The sequence below is a fragment of the Ips typographus genome, linkage group LG7 (genome assembly GCF_016097725.1).
Source record: "Ips typographus isolate SLU linkage group LG7, UJ_Ityp_2.0, whole genome shotgun sequence".
Lineage (NCBI taxonomy): Eukaryota > Metazoa > Arthropoda > Insecta > Coleoptera > Curculionidae > Ips > Ips typographus.
The window spans coordinates 6,494,389-6,514,655 of NC_138428.1; the positions used below are offsets into that span (position 1 = coordinate 6,494,389).

Genomic DNA, 20,267 nt, shown 5'->3' on the forward strand with positions numbered 1-20,267 from the left:
AAACTTAAAAAACAATTTTTACATTCTTCATACACTTAAAATAGCATTCCAAGCTTTGTCACCATTAAACTCGACTTCTAGACACCTCAGTGCTAAAAATTCGGGTATTTCTTAATAAACTAGACTGTTTTTAGTGTTTTAAGGCTGTTTTCAGTGCCCCCAATTGATTTTCAAGACTATCTTTACAAGGTTTTTGACTTATCAGGCCTAAAAGCCAGTTTGTCCACTGACCATAATCTTGAAAATGTTATTTCAAGCTTCTTCACTATTAAATTGACTTCTACACTCAAAGGTGCAATAAATTGTAGCATCTCTAAGAAATTCAGACTGTTTTTAGTGCTTTTCAAGACTGAAAAATCGAGTATAAGACTATTTCCAAAAGTCAAGTTTCTTCAGTAATAAAAGTAAAAAATGTTGGTACCAAATGCTACAATAATAGTCTTGAGAACTAATTTTTAGAAATAAAATAGTCCGAAAATTTAATTTACTTCTAGACTTCAGTCCAGTCCAGAAAATTGATTTGTACACCAATTAAAGTCTTGAAAATATACTTTTGGACTCTCTTCAGTCCTAGTAAAGTCAGTTCTAGCATTAAAAGTCAACTTTTATATTATTTTTAGTACTAAAAAATGAGTTTCATGCCCAATACAATCTTTGTCTTGATTTCCGGACTTTTTTTAGTTCTTGAATGCCAGTTTCAGACACTCAACCAGGATGGCAGTCTGAGAAAGCGAATCATAAGACCATTCCTAGTAGTAAAAAAGTTTTTAGACTATTCAGTACAAATTTGGACTTTCACAAGTCTTGGATGTTTAGTTTTAAACTATAAAACGATTTTCAGAAAAGGAAACGTTTTTCAGAAAAATGACACAATGCAAGTCAACTTATTTTTTGATTGGCTATCAAATGGTGAATTATTGACACTTAAAACTGGACCACCCTGTACATCATTTTCTGTTCATTACTTACTTAAATCATGCCTGCTGCTACTATCACTCTGTCCAGCAACACCATTTGTACCATCAGAGTTGCTGGAAGCCTTCCTCATCACAGTCAACCGATAAAAGGGCGGAGTTTCCGTCCTTTCAATCAAACAATTCAGTGTTTCGACAGTTTGCAGTTCCAACATCATTTCATCCAACAAACGAACAGGTTGCACACGCGCCAAGTACAGTACCACGCGTTTCGCCTGAAAACATCATCATCAAGGCTCACCAGCCCACTCTAACCAAATGCAAACGTACGAAAGGTAGCAGCTCGGAAGGCGCCATCCCCGAAATGATAATCAAATACCGGATGATCACTTTCATGTTATTAGGCCACGAAGTGCACAAAGTGCCCCACACCTCCTCCACCTCCTTGGAATGACCGTCACCAAATTTGGCGGTGATGTAGAAAATGTTGTTGAGGACCATTTCTGTTGCCTCGGCCGAACCCCATCCTTCTCGCCTTTCCGTTCCTATTTCGTTACTGGCATAGAATTGGTACATGTTGGGGTGGGAAGGAGGTATGTTAGGGTCTACAAGTTCCATGTTGTGCAACCACGGTAATAAATATTGAAGCAATAGCTGACGTACTTCCGGTCTGGCAGTTTGAAATCTGTAGGTGATTTCTATGAGGTGAAACAATTTTTTTTACACAAGTTGCGTTAGAGGAAGGGGAGGGGGTTACCAGAGAACATTGGCATGGTCAGTTCCGGGTGGAGCAAAGATAATTGTCTGGACAAGTGCGTTTGCGAACGGCAGTAAGATTGGCTCAAGATGGCGTCCAATGTGTCGCGACCTTTGTCTCCTTCAGCTAAACAGTTTACAAGTTGCATAGTTATACATACAGTGACGGCTCGTAGTAAATTTGAAAGGTAGTGCACAAAACTAGGGGCAATTAGTAAAACATTTTTTGAGACCACGACCAAACTTCCTTTTCATAATTTTGCTAATTTTTTAGTTTTTGAACCAATTTTCATGATTTTGATCAATTTTCATAATTTTGCCCATTTTTTAGTTTTTGAACCAATTTTCATAATTTTGCTCTTTTTTTAGTTTTTGAACCAATTTTCGTGATTTTGATCAATTTTCATAATTTTGCTAATTTTTTAGTTTATAAACCAATTTTCGTGATTCTGATCAATTTTCATAGTTTTGCTAATTTTTTAGTTTATAAACCAATTTTCGTGATTCTGATCAATTTTCATAATTTTGCTAATTTTTTAGTTTTTGAACCAATTTTCGTGATTTTGATCAATTTTCATAATTTTGCTAATTTTTTAGTTTATAAACCAATTTTCGTGATTCTGATCAATTTTCATAATTTTGCTAATTTTTTAGTTTATAAACCAATTTTCGTGATTCTGATCAATTTTCATAATTTTGCTAATTTTTTAGTTTTTAAACCAATTTTCATGACTTTCAATTTTTTTTTAAAGTGAAAAATTTTAAAGTGCTTTTTTTGTGCTTATTTCACTTAATTTAAGGTTCTTTTGCATAAATATGCTTTTTGCTGTGCATTGGAACCCTTATAAAGCAAAAGAAAAATTTGCCAAAATTGCACTTTTGACAAAAATTGAATTTTTTACTTTTTGAAAAATCGTAGCTCTTTTAAGGACGAAACTGACAGTTGCAATGGATTCCCTGATCCCGAATTAGTCGAAAACGAGTACCATCAACCCTATGCTATTTCGAGCCAAAATTGCAAATGCGGAAATAGCAAATGGCCTCCACAAGCGTCATTTTGACATTTTCGTAAAAAATCAAGTTTGTACTCGTTTTTACTATATCGAGGATGAGGAATTCAGTGGTAACGTTATTTTTTTTACAATTTGTATTTAAACCCATTTTTTTAATAAAAAGACAATCTTTTTAAACTGAGTGACAGATACAGACTGACTGACTGCAGAAATGGATTCCTTGACCCCAAATTAGTCGAAAACGAGTACCATCAACCCTATGCTATTTCGATCCAAAATGGCGGAAATTGCAAATGGCCTGCACAAGCCTCATTTTGACATTTTCGTAAAAAATCAAGTTTGTACTCGTTTTTTACTAAATCGAGAATGAGGAATTCAATGATGACGTTCATTTTTGCGTAACTCTCCCCCAAATCCAGATTTTTACGAAAAGTTAAGTTTCTCGAGCTGAGTAACATATACGGACAAACTGACTGCAGAAATGGATTCCTTGACCCCGAATTAGTAGAAAACGAGTACCATCAACCCTAACCTAGATCCATCCAAAATGGCGGCCATTTTGATTTTTTCCTTATAATGTAATTTCCGGCGTAGGTTTGATCGAATTTTTGGACGTGAACGAGGCAAACAACAGTTTTATCATTCAATTTTTTTGAAAATTTTTAAAGTGCTTTTTTTGTGCTTTTTTCACCTAATTTAACGTTCTTTTGTATAAATATGCCCTTTGCTGTGCATTGGAACCCTTATAAAGCAAAATAAAAAATTGCCAAAATTGCACTTTTGACAAAAATTGCATTTTTTTTACTTTTTGAAAAATCGTAGCTCTTTTATTTAAATTCGCAGGAAATTCGTTCCTACGCCATTCGAAAAAGCATAAAAAATACTACAAAATGGGTTAAAAATGGCCTCTGTAGCTCCTCATGTTACCGAGATATTGAATTTCAAAGAGTACCGAAAAAAAATTTTTGAGACCACGCCTAAACTTCCTACAATTTTAAAATATGCAATTGCTTTCAAATATTGCACACTAACGGTAGGAAATACTGGAGGGATCGTTTATTTATTATTAAAAGCTTATTTATTTCCAAGATTAATAATACTTGGTATTAATAGAAAATTATTTCAATCATTATAAAATTTATAATGAAAACATGCATTTTTGGACTAAAAATTTGGGAGTGCACGTGCACATGTGCACTTATTGAGGAGCCGCCCCTGTATACATATACAGGGTGTCCGACGAGGTAAGGGACAAAATTTCACTATACATTCTTTAGGCAAATGCTTCCTTACCAAGATATATATTTTTTAATTTAATAGTGTTACTGTGCCAAATAAACTGCTCGTCAAAAAGAATGGGACAGCAACATTTTTGCTCTTTTTTGAGCGGCTGCTTCTTCAAATTGATTTACTTGATTCTAATAATTTTTTTGAGGATTATAAGGTATTTTCTTCCTCTTTCTTTTGACCTAAATGATCTTTTTGAAAGGTGCCACGGATTCGAGTATACAGGGTGTGACTGAGGTGTAGTCAAAAAATGAAAAATTCGGTCTAACGCCATTTCTCGCCAAAAATTTTTCTACGTTTTACAATAGCCTTAATCGAGTCTTTTTCGAACGTTTTCGCCAGTTTGGCGATTAAAGGCCGTTTAAAAAATGTATTGCAAAATTTTTAAAATGTGGTTACTTTTGATTCTCTTGTTTAAAATTAAACAATTTATTTAGATCTTTTGTGGAAGAAGAGCGGGATTAGCAAGTTTACACTTAAAACTACCCAATTTAAGTAAAAAACATACACTGCGAGATACAGGGTGACCCAAACAAAAATTCGAAAAGAAAATCAAATGTTTTATCATAAATCTTAGCAAGTTCAGACATTTTAATGGAAAATAATGATATTGGATAGGGAAGCACACTATTTGTTTAGTAATCAAATTCATATCTCTAGACGTTTTCGCCAGTTTGGCGATTAAGGGGCGTTTACGATATTAAAAAAATGGTTCTTTTTAATTCCCTTGTTTTTAATTCGAAATTATTGAATTTAAAACAAGATTAGCAAAATTACATTTCAATTCACCCATTTTAGGTAAACATTTATAAACCGCGAACCTTTATAAACAGAGTGGGTTAAAAAATCATACAAAAGATAAATCAAATGTTTTACCATACAAATAAAACATGTATCTTTATTCGGTAAATTTAATCGAAAATAATGGTTTTTAATTTAATAGAAACCTCTGGCGATTTCTAGAAACTTTGCAATATTATTTAGAGGCCACTGGCACTTTCTAATTGGATCTAGAAGCTTTTGACAATTTAAAAGCACTTTTGGAAGGTTTGCAGTATTTTTTAGAGAGCCTTCTCACTTCCAGAATGGTTCTAGAGGCATCTGACAATTTAAAAGAATTCTTGGAAGGTTTGCAGTATTTTTTAGAGAGCCTTCTCACTTCCAGAATGGTTCTAGAGGCATCTGACAATTTAAAAGAATTCTTGGAAGGTTTGCAGTATTTTTTAGAGAGCTCTGTCACTTCCAAAATGGATCTAGAGGCATCAGACATTTTAAAACAATTCTTGGAAGGTTTAAGACACTTTCAGAAACCTCTGGCGATTTCTAGAAACTTTGCAATATTATTTAGAGGCCACTGGCACTTTCTAATTGGATCTAGAAGCTTTTGACAATTTAAAAGCACTATTGGAAGGTTTGCAGTATTTTTTAGAGAGCTCTGTCACTTCCAAAATGGATCTAGAGGCATCAGACATTTTAAAACAATTCTTGGAAGGCTTAAGACACTTTCAGAAACCTCTGGCGATTTCTAGAAACTTTGCAATATTATTTAGAGACCACTGGCACTTTCTAATTGGATATAGAAGCTTTTGACAATTTAAAAGCACTATTGGAAGGTTTGCAGTATTTTTGAGAGAGCTCTGTCACTTCCAGTATGGATCTAGAGGCATCGGACATTTTAAAACAATTCTTGGAAGGCTTAAGACACTTTCAGAAACCTCTGGCGATTTCTAGAAACTTTGCAATATTATTTAGAGACCACTGGCACTTTCTAATTGGATATAGAAGCTTTTGACAATTTAAAAGCACTATTGGAAGGTTTGCAGTATTTTTTAGAGAGCTCTGTCACTTCCAGAATGGATCTAGAGGCATCGGACATTTTAAAACAATTCTTGGAAGGCTTAAGACACTTTCAGAAACCTCTGGCGATTTCTAGAAACTTTGCAATATTATTTAGAGACCACTGGCACTTTCTAATTGGATATAGAAGCTTTTGACAATTTAAAAGCACTTTTGGAAGGTTTGCAGTATTTTTTGGAGAGCTCTGTCACTTCCAAAATGGATCTAGAGGCATCGGACATTTTAAAACAATTCTTGGAAGGTTTAAGACACTTTCAGAAACCTCTGGCGATTTCTAGAAACTTTGCAATATTATTTAGAGACCACTGGCACTTTCTAATTGGATATAGAAGCTTTTGACAATTTAAAAGCACTATTGGAAGGTTTGCAGTATTTTTTAGAGAGCTCTGTCACTTCCAAAATGGATCTAGAGGCATCGGACATTTTAAAACAATTCTTGGAAGGTTTAAGACACTTTCAGAAACCTCTGGCGATTTCTAGAAACTTTGCAATATTATTTAGAGACCACTGGCACTTTCTAATTGGATATAGAAGCTTTTGACAATTTAAAAGCACTATTGGAAGGTTTGCAGTATTTTTTAGAGAGCTCTGTCACTTCCAAAATGGATCTAGAGGCATCGGACATTTTAAAACAATTCTTGGAAGGTTTAAGACACTTTCAGAAACCTCTGGCGATTTCTAGAAACTTTGCAATATTATTTAGAGACCACTGGCACTTTCTAATTGGATATAGAAGCTTTTGACAATTTAAAAGCACTATTGGAAGGTTTGCAGTATTTTTTAGAGAGCTCTGTCACTTCCAAAATGGATCTAGAGGCATCGGACATTTTAAAACAATTCTTGGAAGGTTTAAGACACTTTCAGAAACCTCTGGCGATTTCTAGAAACTTTGCAATATTATTTAGAGACCACTGGCACTTTCTAATTGGATATAGAAGCTTTTGACAATTTAAAAGCACTATTGGAAGGTTTGCAGTATTTTTTAGAGAGCTCTGTCACTTCCAAAATGGATCTAGAGGCATCGGACATTTTAAAACAATTCTTGGAAGGTTTAAGACACTTTCAGAAACCTCTGGCGATTTCTAGAAACTTTGCAATATTATTTAGAGACCACTGGCACTTTCTAATTGGATATAGAAGCTTTTGACAATTTAAAAGCACTTTTGGAAGGTTTGCAGTATTTTTTAGAGAGCTCTGTCGCTTCCAAAATGGATCTAGAGGCATCAGACATTTTAAAACAATTCTTGGAAGGTTTAAGACACTTTCAGAAACCTGTGGTGATTTCTAGAAACTTTGCAATATTATTTAGAGGCCACTGGCACTTTCTAATTGGATCTAGAAGCTTTTGACAATTTAAAAGCACTTTTGGAATTCAATTATAATTTATAGCGTGTTGCTATGGTACTCAACACACGTCTACAAATGCATGCACATAAGATTTTATTTTGATTTTTTTTTGGTTCACTCTGTATGAATGCAGTTTATAAGTGTTTACTTAAATTGGGTAGTTTTAAGTGTAAACTTGCTAATCCCGCTCTTCCTCCACAAAAGATCTAAAGAAATTGTTTAATTTTAAACAAGAGAATCAAAAGTAACCACTTTTTAAAAATTTTGCAATAAATTTTGTAAACGGCCTTTAATCGCCAAACTGGCGAAAACGTTTAGAGATATTGACCGGAAGCCTCGATTAAGGCTATTGTAAAACGTAAAAAATTTTTTTAATCTCAGTCACACCCTGTATACTGGATCCGTGGCACCTTTCAAAAGATAATTTAGGTCAAATAAAAGAAGAAGAAAATACCTTTTAATCCTCAAAAAAATTATTAGAATCAAGTAAATCAATTTGAAGAAGCAGCCGCTCAAAAAAAAGCAAAAATTTTGCTGTCCCATTCTTTTTGACGAGCAGTTTAGTACAATAATACAATGATAGATAATATGAAGAGTGTATATGTAGAACAATTAGTAGTCATTTTTTTGTTAAATAAAATTATTATTTCGGAATTATTGTAGTTGCCTGCACAATAACACTATTTAATTTTAAAAAAATCATAACATTTTTATAGGACATTTTCGACTCGAATTTACTTAAAGCATGTAGTGAATTTTTGTCCTTTACCTCACAGGACACCCTGTACAGGGTGTCCCACGACGAAAGACATCGATTGATATTGGAAAAAGTATAAATAGGAGAGTTTTGAAAATTTGGCAGGATACTGATGTGGGCATGCCCAATCTAACTAAAATATTTTCAAGATGGTTGCACTTCCGTTTATACCGGAAGTCGATCACAACTTTCGTATTTTAAATAGAACACCCTATGTATTATTACATATTTGGATTCCCCCATTTCCCTATCTCTAGCCGTTTTCGAATAATTGGATGTTTTTCCAAAAAAGTGACAATTGCAACGCTCAACATATTTTTGTACCCTGTCAAAACCGTATTTCATTTTGCAATGAAACTTTGGGTTATTATAAATAAAGGACCGTTTTATTAAACTGTATACAGGGTCGTCAAAAAAAATCATAAACTTGCCACTAAAAAAAATGAAAAAATTTTTAAAAGTTTTTTAAATAGAAACCCACATTTCTTATGACGGAATCATTTTGAGCATTAAAAATTACTATACGTTTCAATTTACTTGCCTATACCTAAATCCAACCCATTTCGTTTTATTTGAGAATTAACCTTTTTTTATTAGGCTGCATGGTTGGGATTAGCAGGTACTCTAGTTGGTCATGCTTTTGACACACGGTGATATTGGAGACCTGCAGGGCATGTTAATAACACTAGTTTTGAGTGTTTTGACTGCCAATATGCCGTCGCTAGGGTTCGACAAGACAAGAAATCTTGTCTTGACTGATGATTTCTTGTCTTGTCTTGAAAAACAAATTCAAGAAATTGAAAAATCTTGTCTTTACGATTTCTTGAGAACCTCTTTCTTGTCTTGATTCAAGTAATTTCAAGATCTTGAAATTTCTTGATTAAGCGGGGATTTCCCGTCGCCCATGAAGTCTGGTTGTCATAGCAACGATAGGCGAAATGTGATTCCCCGGCGTTAATTTCATTTGCTTGATGATAAGTAGAAAGGAGGAAGGCAGTGAAGTTCGTGTTCGTGGATACTAAAGTAAATTCTATTGTTATTATTTTTGTGAGATGAGTGACTCTAGCAAGTCTGAGCCTTTCGGTTCCGATTCGGGCTCCGAATTCCTACCAGGCAAAGGACAGAAAAGCTATTATAAAATGGACAGTGAAAGTGAAAATGACTCAAGTGATACACATGAGAACGATGACGGATCTAGTGGTACCAAAAAGAAAAAGCAGCCTCACTCTCAAATGTTAGAGAGTGGCAAAAGACAAGTTAAAGATTTTTTTCATGTGGGTGGGGAACAGAAGCAAAAAAACAATGATGATAAGATAGCCAAATGTATACCATGTTTTGAAAAATTTGGAAAAAGTGTTTACCTAAAAATGAAAAATGCCGGCACTTCTGGATTAAAAAGACACTTGAAAGCAAAACATAAGGTGTTATTCGACAAAGAATTTTCTCAGGAAGGGTCCTCGTCCTCTACGGAAATCAGGTGCCTATCACAAAATAGCCAAGCACCCTGTACCAGTTGGAACTCAGCGAGGTCTGATGGAAGTGGAAGTGGTATTTTGGCTTGGGTAAACGAAAGTCAACGTAGACAAACTGTAAGTTGAATTGTTGATTTTGAAATATCATTAGTTTTTACTTAAACCGAAAAGATTCTCTGAAGTGTGCATAAATTTTACATTCTTACGTGTCCCCGTTGAGTCAAGTTAAAAAAAACATCTATAAATTATTGACCAATATCTTATTTAAAAATAAATGAAATCCATAAACAAAGAGAAAATATGCAGGGTAAAGTTATGTTCCAAGCCGTCGCGGTTACGTTATTCAAACCAAGATTACTTAAATCTGTTTATTATTTACGGAGAATGTGATAAAGTTGTGAGTAGAACATGTGAGGTATTTGCCGCTCGTTATCCAGAAAAACCAAAGCCATCACCAAAAGCTGTCAAGCAAATAATTGAAAATTTTAAGAATACGGGATCTGTGAAGAGAAAAGCTATTAAAACAAAACCAATCCTTAATAATACAAATGTAGAAATTGCAATTTTGGGCTATTTTGTTGCAAATCCAACTTCGTCAATAAGACAAGTTTCCGTAGAATCAGGCATATCCAAAAGGTCAATTCAGAGGATCCTGAAGAAACATAAATTTCACCCTTTTTTATTTAAATTAGTGCAACACTTAAAAGAGGTTGAATTTCCGAAGAGAGTGGTTTTTAGTGAGTTTTTGCTGACTAGTCACTATGGAGAAGAATTGAATAATATTATTTAGAGCGACGAGGCCAAATTCACTAAAAATGGAATGTTCAATAGACATAATTCACACTACTGGTGTGACATAAATCCACACGTAATTAGAGAGAGAAATTTTCAAGAAATCTGGAATTTTAATAATAAAAATGTTAAGTAGCACTTCTTCTTGTAGAAGAAGTCTCTAAATACTAGCGAAAACCGCCTAAAAATTGACCGAGGTCTCTTTAATTGTCCTAAACTGTAGAAAAATCATTTAAAATGACCTGAGAAGCCTCTAAATACTATCGAAAACCTCCTAAAATTTTCAGAGGCCTCTACAAGGGTCCTAAACCTTAAACAATCGTTTATAAAGGCCAAAGGTCTCTAAATAGGAGCGAAACAATCGTTTATAAAGGCCAGAAGGCTAAATACTAGCGAAAACCGCCTAAAAATTGGCACAGGTCTTTTTTATTGTCCTAAACTGTAGAAAAATCATTTAAAATGACCTGAAGAGCCTCTAAATGCTATCGAAAACCTCCTAAAATTGTCAGAGGGGTCTACAAGGGTCCTAACCTTAAACAATCGTTTATAAAGGCCAAAGGTCTCTAAATAGGAGCGAAACAATCGTTTATAAAGGCCAGAAGGCTAAATACTAGCGAAAACCGCCTAAAAATTGGCACAGGTCTTTTTTATTGTCCTAAACTGTAGAAAAATCATTTAAAATGACCTGAAGAGCCTCTAAATGCTATCGAAAACCTCCTAAAATTGTCAGAGGGATCTACAAGGGTCCTAACCTTAAACAATCGTTTATAAAGGCCAAAGGTCTCTAAATAGGAGCGAAACAATCGTTTATAAAGGCCAGAAGGCTAAATACTAGCGAAAACCGCCTAAAAATTGGCACAGGTCTTTTTTATTGTCCTAACCGGAAAAAAATCATTTAAAATGACCTGAAGAGCCTCTAAATGCTATCGAAAACCTCCTAAAATTGTCAGAGGGGTCTACAAGTGTCCTAAACCTTGAACAATCGTTTATAAAGGCCAAAGACCTCCTAAATGTTTATTCCCTATTAAAATCAAGACAAGAAAGAGGTTCTCAAGAAATCGTAAAGACAAGATTTTTCAATTTCTTGAATTTGTTTTTCAAGACAAGACAAGAAATCATCAGTCAAGACAAGATTTCTTGTCTTGTCGAACCCTAGCGACGGCATATTGGCAGTCAAAACACTCAAAACTAGTGTTATTAACATGCTCTGCAGGTCTCCAATATCACCGTGTGTCAAAAGCATGACCAACTAGAGTACCAGCTAATCCCAACCATGCAGCCTAATAAAAAAAGGTTAATTCTCAAATAAAACGAAATGGGTTGGATTTAGGTATAGGCAAGTAAATTGAAACGTATAGTAATTTTTAATGCTCAAAATGATTCCGTCATAAAAAATGTGGGTTTCTATTTAAAAAACTTGAAATTTTTCATTTTTTTTAGTGGCAAGTTTATGATTTTTTTTGACGACGCTGTATGCAAATGAGTCATTACGCACCCTCAGTTTAATAAAACGATCCTTTATTTACAATAACCCAAAGTTTCATTGCAAAATGAAATACGGTTTTGACAGAGTACAAAAATATGTTGAGCGCTGCAACTGTCACTTTTTTGGAAAAACATCAAATATTTCGAAAACGGCTAGAGATAGACATACGGCATTGTACACAAAAGTTGGTCAGAATTTTGTGAGGAATCCAAATATTTAATAATATACAGGGTAATTCAAATTCGACCCTCACCATTGGGATCTCGGAAACTATAAAAGATACGAGAAAGTTTAAATTGGGGCAAAGTTGCGCAATATAAAGCTCAACCAAATGCCGTTTTAAAAATTTCGATTTTCCGAGTACTTCCGAAGATATCCGGAAAAAACTGAAAAATTGATTTTTTGTTATTATTTTTTCCTAACCTTATTTGAAAAGATATCCCAAAACAAAAAGCACCTTTTCATTGCCACTTTTTCCCAGCTATACGATGTTGGATTCAAATTTGCCACACGACGTTTCGTTTTTTGGCAGCCATCATCAACTTTCTTTTTTCTTATGGGCGCCATATTGGATTTTTAGCCCACCAAATAGTACGTTTTATTCTGATTTTAGTGATGTATAATAACTTATGATTTGCTTCATAAATAACAAAATAATTCAATAAAAACTAATTTTACCTTAGTTAGCTTTGAGTTAATGAGACGTTTTATGAAGATTATTTCCTTCCTATCAATTTGGACCAATCGCTATCAAGAATTAGTATAACAAATGTAAATTTCAAGTGGAAAAATCACTTGTCAACAACTGTCAACTTAGCTGTCAGCAGTTTTTCCAGAAAAAAAAATCGAAAAAATTTCACACTCCTCACAGCAACATAAAGAATAGTGTTACCCTTTCTAGCTTGAAAGTTATTGTTCTTATTGTTTTAATTAAAATAAAATGTTTATTTAACTCAGGAAATAATCTTACCAAATATCCCTCGTGCATCTAATTTTTCCTGTGGAATAATTGGAATACTCGTTTCTAAGTAGTTTGTTTTAACAAATAGCATGAGCGAGAGTGGTTTGTCTCGTCTTCGACTGGGATGATTTTTAAAACCACTCTCGCTCATGCTATTTGTTAAAACAAATTACTTAGAAACTCGTTTTTCCGGAAAAATTAAATGCACTAGGGATATTACCCCCGAATAAATATGAATGAATAAAAAATGGTTTAAGTCACTTGTTGTATAAATAACTATAAACGCACATAACATTAAAAAAAATCTAAATTTGGCAAAAAATGAATTTCCTAAAATGATGATCTTTCTCTTGGAAACATAAATGAGCTGTTTAAGTTAGGTTAGGTTAGTTGACTTGCTCTAATGATCGTCCGAATTAACGTGTTTGACAAGTACTGTCAAAAATAATGACATTTTATAAAACGGGCCATTAACTCAAAGCCATAACTAAAGTAAAAATAGTTTTTATTGAATTATTTTGTCATTTATCAAGCAAATCATAAGTTATTATACATCACTAAAATCAGAATAAAACGTACTATTTGGTGGGCTAAAAATCCAATATGGCGCCCATAAGAAAAAAGAAAGTTGATGATGGCTGCCAAAAAACGAAACGTCGTGTGGCAAATTTGAATCCATCATCGAATAGCTAGGAAAAAGTGGCAATGAAAAGATGCTTTTAGTTTTGGGATATCTCTTCAAATAAGGTTAGAAATAAATAAAAACAAAAAATCAAATTTTCAGTTTTTTTCGGATATCTTCGGAAGTAACCGAAAAATCAAAATTTTTAAAACAGCATTTGGTTGAGCTTTAAATTGCGCAACTTTGCCCTAATTTAAACTTTCTCGTATCTCTTATGGTTTCTAAGATCCCAATGGTGAGGGTCGAATTTGAATTACCCTGTATAGGGTGTTCTATTTAAAATAAAAAAAGTTGTGATCGACTTCCGGTATAAACGGAAGTGCAACCGTCGTGAAAATATTTTAGTTAGATTGGGCATGCCCACATCATTATTCTGCCAAATTTTCAAAACTCTCCTATTTATACTTTTTCCAATATCAATCGATGTCTTTCGTCGTGGGACACCCTGTATAATAACGTAATTAAGCTCACCTAAATCACTCTCTTGCAAAGGTCCCACGCTGCTAAAAAATCTCTTGTCAAGAAGCTGCAATAGTTGCAGAGCAGTATCGCGAACCTGCTGTCTAGGACAGCCGGTATTCATCAAAGTCACATTGATAATAGCAGTGTAATGATCGCATGGATACTCCCTAAAACAGCAACTCATACAATTACTACACGGAAAAATAACAATAGTAACAAACCTGGCACTAAAAATGGTCGCCAAAGCGAGAAAACAACAATCAGCCACTTTGGACGAGCCAGTATAACACTTATCCACGATCCAGTCCAGTAGTTGAGGCACGTCTGGATTGGACTCCAAAAGTAGAATAACAGTTTCCTGAGCCAGATTGTACACTTTGTCATCAATACTGTTTAGTAAAGTGTCCAGCCACAAGTAATAAGGACTTTCCTCTGTTAAGCTATCAAAACAAGGACCGCAACACAGTAGAGAACTCATGGCTTGCAGGCAGACAAACTGCAAGTCCGCGTGTTTTTTGTTGGACATGTCGCCGTCCGGTTGGGAGATTTTTGTGTTGGGTAGAGTGTACTTGCCCACCCAGTGGGTTAGTAGGACAAAAATGCTTTTTCGCAAGTCACGTTTCAGTAAACTTCGACGAACGTCCACTGAAATTCGCTTATGCCTTAAAAGCTTTATTATTTTGTTAAAAAACTTACAACTGAAATTATTAATCATTCGTCTGAGGAAGTTGCAAAAATGATGGGTCAAGTCCCGCACTGAGCTGGAATTTTTGTCCATCTCATTCTCCAGGTAGTAGCGTACCCCTTCTATGAATTCGACTATGCACGGGTACAAACCTTGGCTGTCTTTGTCGATTGCGCAAGGGCTAACGCCAAAAGTGTCATTCTCAGCTATGTACTCGAGCAAACGAACAATTTGCAGTCTTAAAGCGTCGCGTCTCCGTCTCCTTCGTACGTTTTCCTGTTTCTTGTCCACTGCTTCTTTGATGTAAACTGCGAGCTCTTCCAGCAAGTCTCTAAATCAATTAATAGTATATTTCATTACCAGTACAGAAATGAGGATTTTTCCGTGCGCGCGTGACAAATTCTCGTGTGAGGCGCAGCCGAACACGGGAAGTCATGCAAGAACGGAAAATCCATTTCTGGACGAGTAATGAACGATATTTTTTATTATACTTAGGTACCTGAAATCAACATAAACAAAAAATATCGCAAAAAATTATTAAGAAAATCGGAATATTTATTTTTATTTTTAAAACAGTAAAAATGTAAGTACATACATCTCAAATTAACAAAAAAAATACAAGTAGGTAATTCTAAGAAAATTAATTTTGGACAGAACCGTTATTATTAATAGTAATATTTATTGTACAATTCGTATTATTGTTGAAGCTCAATCCCTTTTGCATTTCTTTTTGTTGAACTAAAGACTCTGCTAAATATGTTGAAGCGGAGTGTTCGTGCGTGCTTTGGTTCTCTTGATTGACTGTTACAGATGTTGTAGTTTCCAAGTTACAAGGTCTAAACAACTTCCGTGATACTTCAATTTTTCTTTGTATGGACTCTTCTATATATCCTTCTGCTACATTGGAAGAAAGCCATCCTCCGTGTCTTTTCAAAGTGAGCAAATCACCGCCGCTTTCCACCAACATGGTTGCCGAAGAGCGCCTTGGCCCATGTCCGGTATATTCTTCGGGATTTTTTAGTTTTAGGTATTTTGCAACAAGTTTTGGAATACCACTGATAGTATGGCACCCAACATGTTGAGCGTAACATCTTTGGTTTCGGTATGCAATAAATAATCTTCTACTCTCCATATGTTTAGGGCGGAGATCTGCGTATTTACGGTAAATTGTACAGGGATCGAATTTGCAATTTTCATTGGTAATGGTAAAACTTCTTGACCTGTGAGTTTTTCCATCTCGTAAGAACACGACAAGGAAACGCCCATTATCTTCCACATCATCTAAACTCAAACGTATTAAATCATCTCTGCGGCATGCACCGAAGATGCCAAACACTAAAATTACTTTTGCTAGTAGATATTCTCCATCTAAAGCTTCACATAAAAATTTGGTTACTTGTTCTGCTGTAAGAATCTTGGATTTCTTTGGTATATATCCTACAGTTTGTCGTTTCAAAAAAGCAATCGTTTTTGGATATTGATGGTGAGAATTTTCTTTTATTGCCAAACAACTCTTTAACATAGAGAATCGACTCCATAAAGTGGAGGATTTCATAGTGTTGGCTTTTTCAGAAAAATATACTAAAAGAATATCGTCACTCACAATTTTGATTCGTTTCTGAGTCCGCCATTCGGTAAAACTGTTATATTCTTGTTCATATCTCAACCTGGATTTCACTGGTAATAAATCTGCACTCACTTCTGCCGCTCGTTGTAAGATATTTTCGGGAATATCCCGATTTTCTTCACAATCTGAATTCATTTTTGCAAATATATAAATACTTAATTTTCACTGACAGAAAATAAAATTTGTCATTAATAAATAAATCGTTGCTATAGACACATTACTCGTTTCTTTTTTTTCTTCGGGTTGCCATAGGATAAATAGTATCATGGATATCTATGTTTATTATTAAGCGCACGGAAAGAGGGATCGGGAAAAAATTTCCGTGCGCTGTTCCGAAAATGTCATATTTACTGTATTTTATAAACAGTTGAAAATGTAGTATTTTCTGTTAAGTATAATAAAAAAATTATTGCGTTTTTCCTTTATTAAGGAAGACACTACAAATGGAGACTGGACACCAAACGCCACAAAAAACCAGCTACTTTAAACAAACCACCAAATTAAAGACAACTCTCCTACTATAGCAGCAGACGGAAACAAAACTATTCCTAAACAAGACGTGAAATACTTAGGAATAACACGATCAAAAACTAAAATTTACCAAACATACACAAAACGTAAGAAAACTGCATCTCAACGTGGGCAAGTGCAGCGTCTCAAGCTATTATCGCATTAAGAATCCTATTATCTTTCAGTACTCCATTGACAGTATGGAACTCACTCGATTGGGGGAAGTTTCCGACCTAGGAGTCATATTTGACACAAAATTTACATTGGTACCACACATCAATCAGAAGGTTGGCCGCTCCATGAAGACCCTTGGTTTTATTATCAGAAATTGTAGAAAATTTTCCTGCAGTTCCACAATTAAGTTACTCTACTTTGCTCTTGTAAGATCCAAACTAGAATATAACAGTATCATCTGGCATCCTATCTATAAGTGTCACGAATATTCAATTGAATCTGTGCAAAAGAGATTTCTGAAAATTTAATTTTCAAAGAAGACGAAGTCTATCCCGACCGCGGAATTGATTATAACGAAGTCCTAACAAGATTTTCGATCCATTCCCTTTGCAAACGAAGAACTGTTCATTCTGTGAAATTTCTGTACAAACTCATGCACGACCTGATCGACTGTCCCTTATTGCTTTCATCTGTAAATTTTCACGTGCCACGTTTAAACTCCAGACATCAAGTAACATTTCATGTTGATACTCCCTCATCTAACGTCCTATATCAAAACCCCATCTATGTAATGTGTAAGAATTTTAACAGTATGAGTAGTCTTTGTAACATTAATTTTAGTGAAATGCACATTTTTGTAAACTTCTTATTGTAGGTGACATTCTGTTGCCTTATTGTATTCGTTTTTCTGTTCTTGTCTTCTTCTTCTTCACTATTTTTTTTTTGCTATTAGTTTAGTTTAGTTTAGTAAGTTTTTTTCCTGTAAGTGGATGTATACAGCTGTCGGAATAAACGGCTTTATTATTATTAAAAGAAATCATAAAAAGAACAAAACACTTCAGAACACTTACATACAAAGACAAAGGAATAAGTACAAAGACCGCAACCAAAATATATAAATCTATATGCAGACCTCTACTTGATTATGGACATATTACTAAGAGCAAATGCAACTGACAAGACAAAAAAACACATACAGGTCACAGAACAAATTGCTCTTAGACTCATAACAAAAATTAGACACCCCCAAAACCCGCTTCACAACCCATCCAATGAATTTTTGTACGGACGAACTAAAATGACAAGAATTACTGAACGACTAACACAACTACAGACAAAATGGAACAACAACCCCCAGAACTGGACCATAATAAACCCTATTTCCCTTCAAAGACCAACTCGACAATCCCGCTTCACGTCTCCCCACTCCACTCTGTTGGAGCATTTCAATTAAGTGTAAAAAACATCTGTATGTGTGTAAATATTAGTGTATACAGGGTGGTCCAGTTTTAAATGTCAATAATTCACCAATCCATAGCCAATTAAAAAATAAGTTGACATTCATTATGTCATTTTCCTGAAAAGTGCTTCCTAAGGAAAATACAATCTTTCAAATTTCTGTTTAAAAAATCGTTTTTTTTTGTCATAACTGTCAGACCGTTGGAGCAATATTGATCAAATTTGGAACAAGCACTTTATTACACGTCACATTACGGTCAAAGACCCAAAACTAACCCAACCCAACTTGAAAATTGTCTTGGAAACGGAAAATTCACTTAAGAAGTTCAAAAAAATATTATTGTAGCCAGTTTTCATAGTTTCCAGACAAACAGAAAGACTTTAGTTTTGAAAATTGAATTAGAAAAGATAAACATTTCAGAAGCATAAAAATTGTGTTTGTAACCAGTTTTCATGCAAATCGAGAGACTTTAATACTAAAAATTGACTTGTAGACATAAAAACTACTTTTTCAAGAATTTCTTACTTACAAATTCATACATTTAAACCTTAAAAATTGACTTGAACCCCAAAATGTAACTGAACTAATAAAAAGTGACATCAGAAGCTTAAAATTTGCATTTGAAGTAAGTTATCAACATTTGAAGACAAATTTCAATATTTTAGTCTTGAAAATAGTCTTAGATGCAGGACATTGACATTAGATTCATGAAAATTGTCTTGAAAACTAACTTTTCGTGCTTTTTACTCTGCTTTTCATTTTCTTCGAATTCTGGACTAATTTTAGTGCTTCAAAACTGCTTTCAGCTTGGAAAATCGAGTTTCAAGACTATCTTCACCAAATTATTGACATAGCAAACTTAAAAAACAATTTTTACATTCTTCATAGACTTAAAATAGCATTTCAAGCTTTGTCACTATTAAATCGACTTCTAGCCACCTCAGTGCTAAAAATTCGGGTATTTCTTAATAAACTAGACTGTTTTTAGTGTTTTAAGGCTGTTTTCAGTGCCTCAAATCGAGTTTCAAGACTATCTTTACAAAGTTTTTGACTTATCAGGCCTAAAAGCCAGTTTGTCCACTGACCATAATCTTGAAAATGTTATTTCAAGCTTCTTCACTATTAAATTGACTTCTACACTCATAGGTGCAATAAATTGTAGCATCTCTAAGAAATTTAGACTGTTTTTAATGCTTTTTTAAGACTGAAAAATCGAGTTTAAGACTATTTCCAAAAGTCAAGTTTCTTCAGTAATAAAAGGAAAACATTTTGGTACCAAATGCTACAATAATAGTTTTGAGATTTAATTTTTAGAAATAAAATAGAAAATTTAATTTACTTCTAGACTTGTTGTATACAATCGATGCGAGAACCTAATCTCTCGAAACCAGTTCGGGTTCGTCAATGCGATGGGAACCAGAGAAGCACTCTTTGCTGTCCAAGTCCTTGTCCAGAGATGCAGAGACGTTAACCTTGACGTTTACTGTTGTTTAATTGACTACGCCAAAGCATTTGACCGGGTTCAACAGGGCAAAATGATGGAAATATTAAAGAAGACAGGGATCGATACCAATGACCTGAATATCATAAGTAGCTTGTACTGGAGCCAGTCGGCAACAATAAGAGTCGACGGAGAAACAACTGAGGCCGTCAAAATAATGCGAGGAGTGAGGCAGGGCTGTGTACTCTCACCCCTGCTATTCAACATCTACTCCGAGCAGATTTTTAAAGAGGCGCTCGACGACGAAGAAGAGGAGGGCATCTCAATAAATGGGAAGAAATTGAGTAATATAAGATACGCGGACGACACCATCGTGTTCGCAGATAGCCCACAAGCACTACAACAACTTATCAACAAAATAGCAAGAGTTAGTAAGGAATATGGTTTGGACATAAACATACAAAAGACCAAAATTATGGTCATTAGCAAAAACAAGATTGACAACATCCAGTTATCCATCAACAACCAACCAATAGAGAGAGTACCACACATCACGTACCTGGGAACACGTATAAACGAGAACTGGGACGCAACTCAAGAAATCAAATCACGAATCGCCAAAGCCACAGCCGCCTACAACAAAATGAGCAAACTCTTCAGAAGCCATGATCTTACACTGGAAACAAAAATGAGACTTCTCAGATGTTACATCTTTTCTATCCTCTTATACGGGACGGAATCTTGGACACTCAATGAAAGCACATCCAAGAAAATAGAAGCCTTCGAAATGAGACTCTATCGAAG

General features: G+C 34.6%; 1 protein-coding gene across 2 annotated transcripts in view; it reads right to left on the bottom strand.

Moving 5' to 3' along the window:
- fry (microtubule binding protein furry) overlaps positions 1 to 20,267 on the bottom strand; it is an 83,140-nt gene that overhangs the window by 45,944 nt on the left and 16,929 nt on the right. For both annotated transcript variants that reach the window (XM_081983475.1, XM_081983473.1), the window contains exons 12-17: positions 14,483 to 14,802; positions 14,008 to 14,431; positions 13,796 to 13,953; positions 1,672 to 1,797; positions 1,245 to 1,612; positions 970 to 1,189 (exon numbers count right to left, since the gene is read on the bottom strand). In XM_081983475.1, coding sequence (XP_081839601.1) covers positions 970 to 1,189; positions 1,245 to 1,612; positions 1,672 to 1,797; positions 13,796 to 13,953; positions 14,008 to 14,431; positions 14,483 to 14,802 — 1,616 coding nt within the window. The remainder of the gene's footprint in view (positions 1 to 969; positions 1,190 to 1,244; positions 1,613 to 1,671; positions 1,798 to 13,795; positions 13,954 to 14,007; positions 14,432 to 14,482; positions 14,803 to 20,267) is intronic.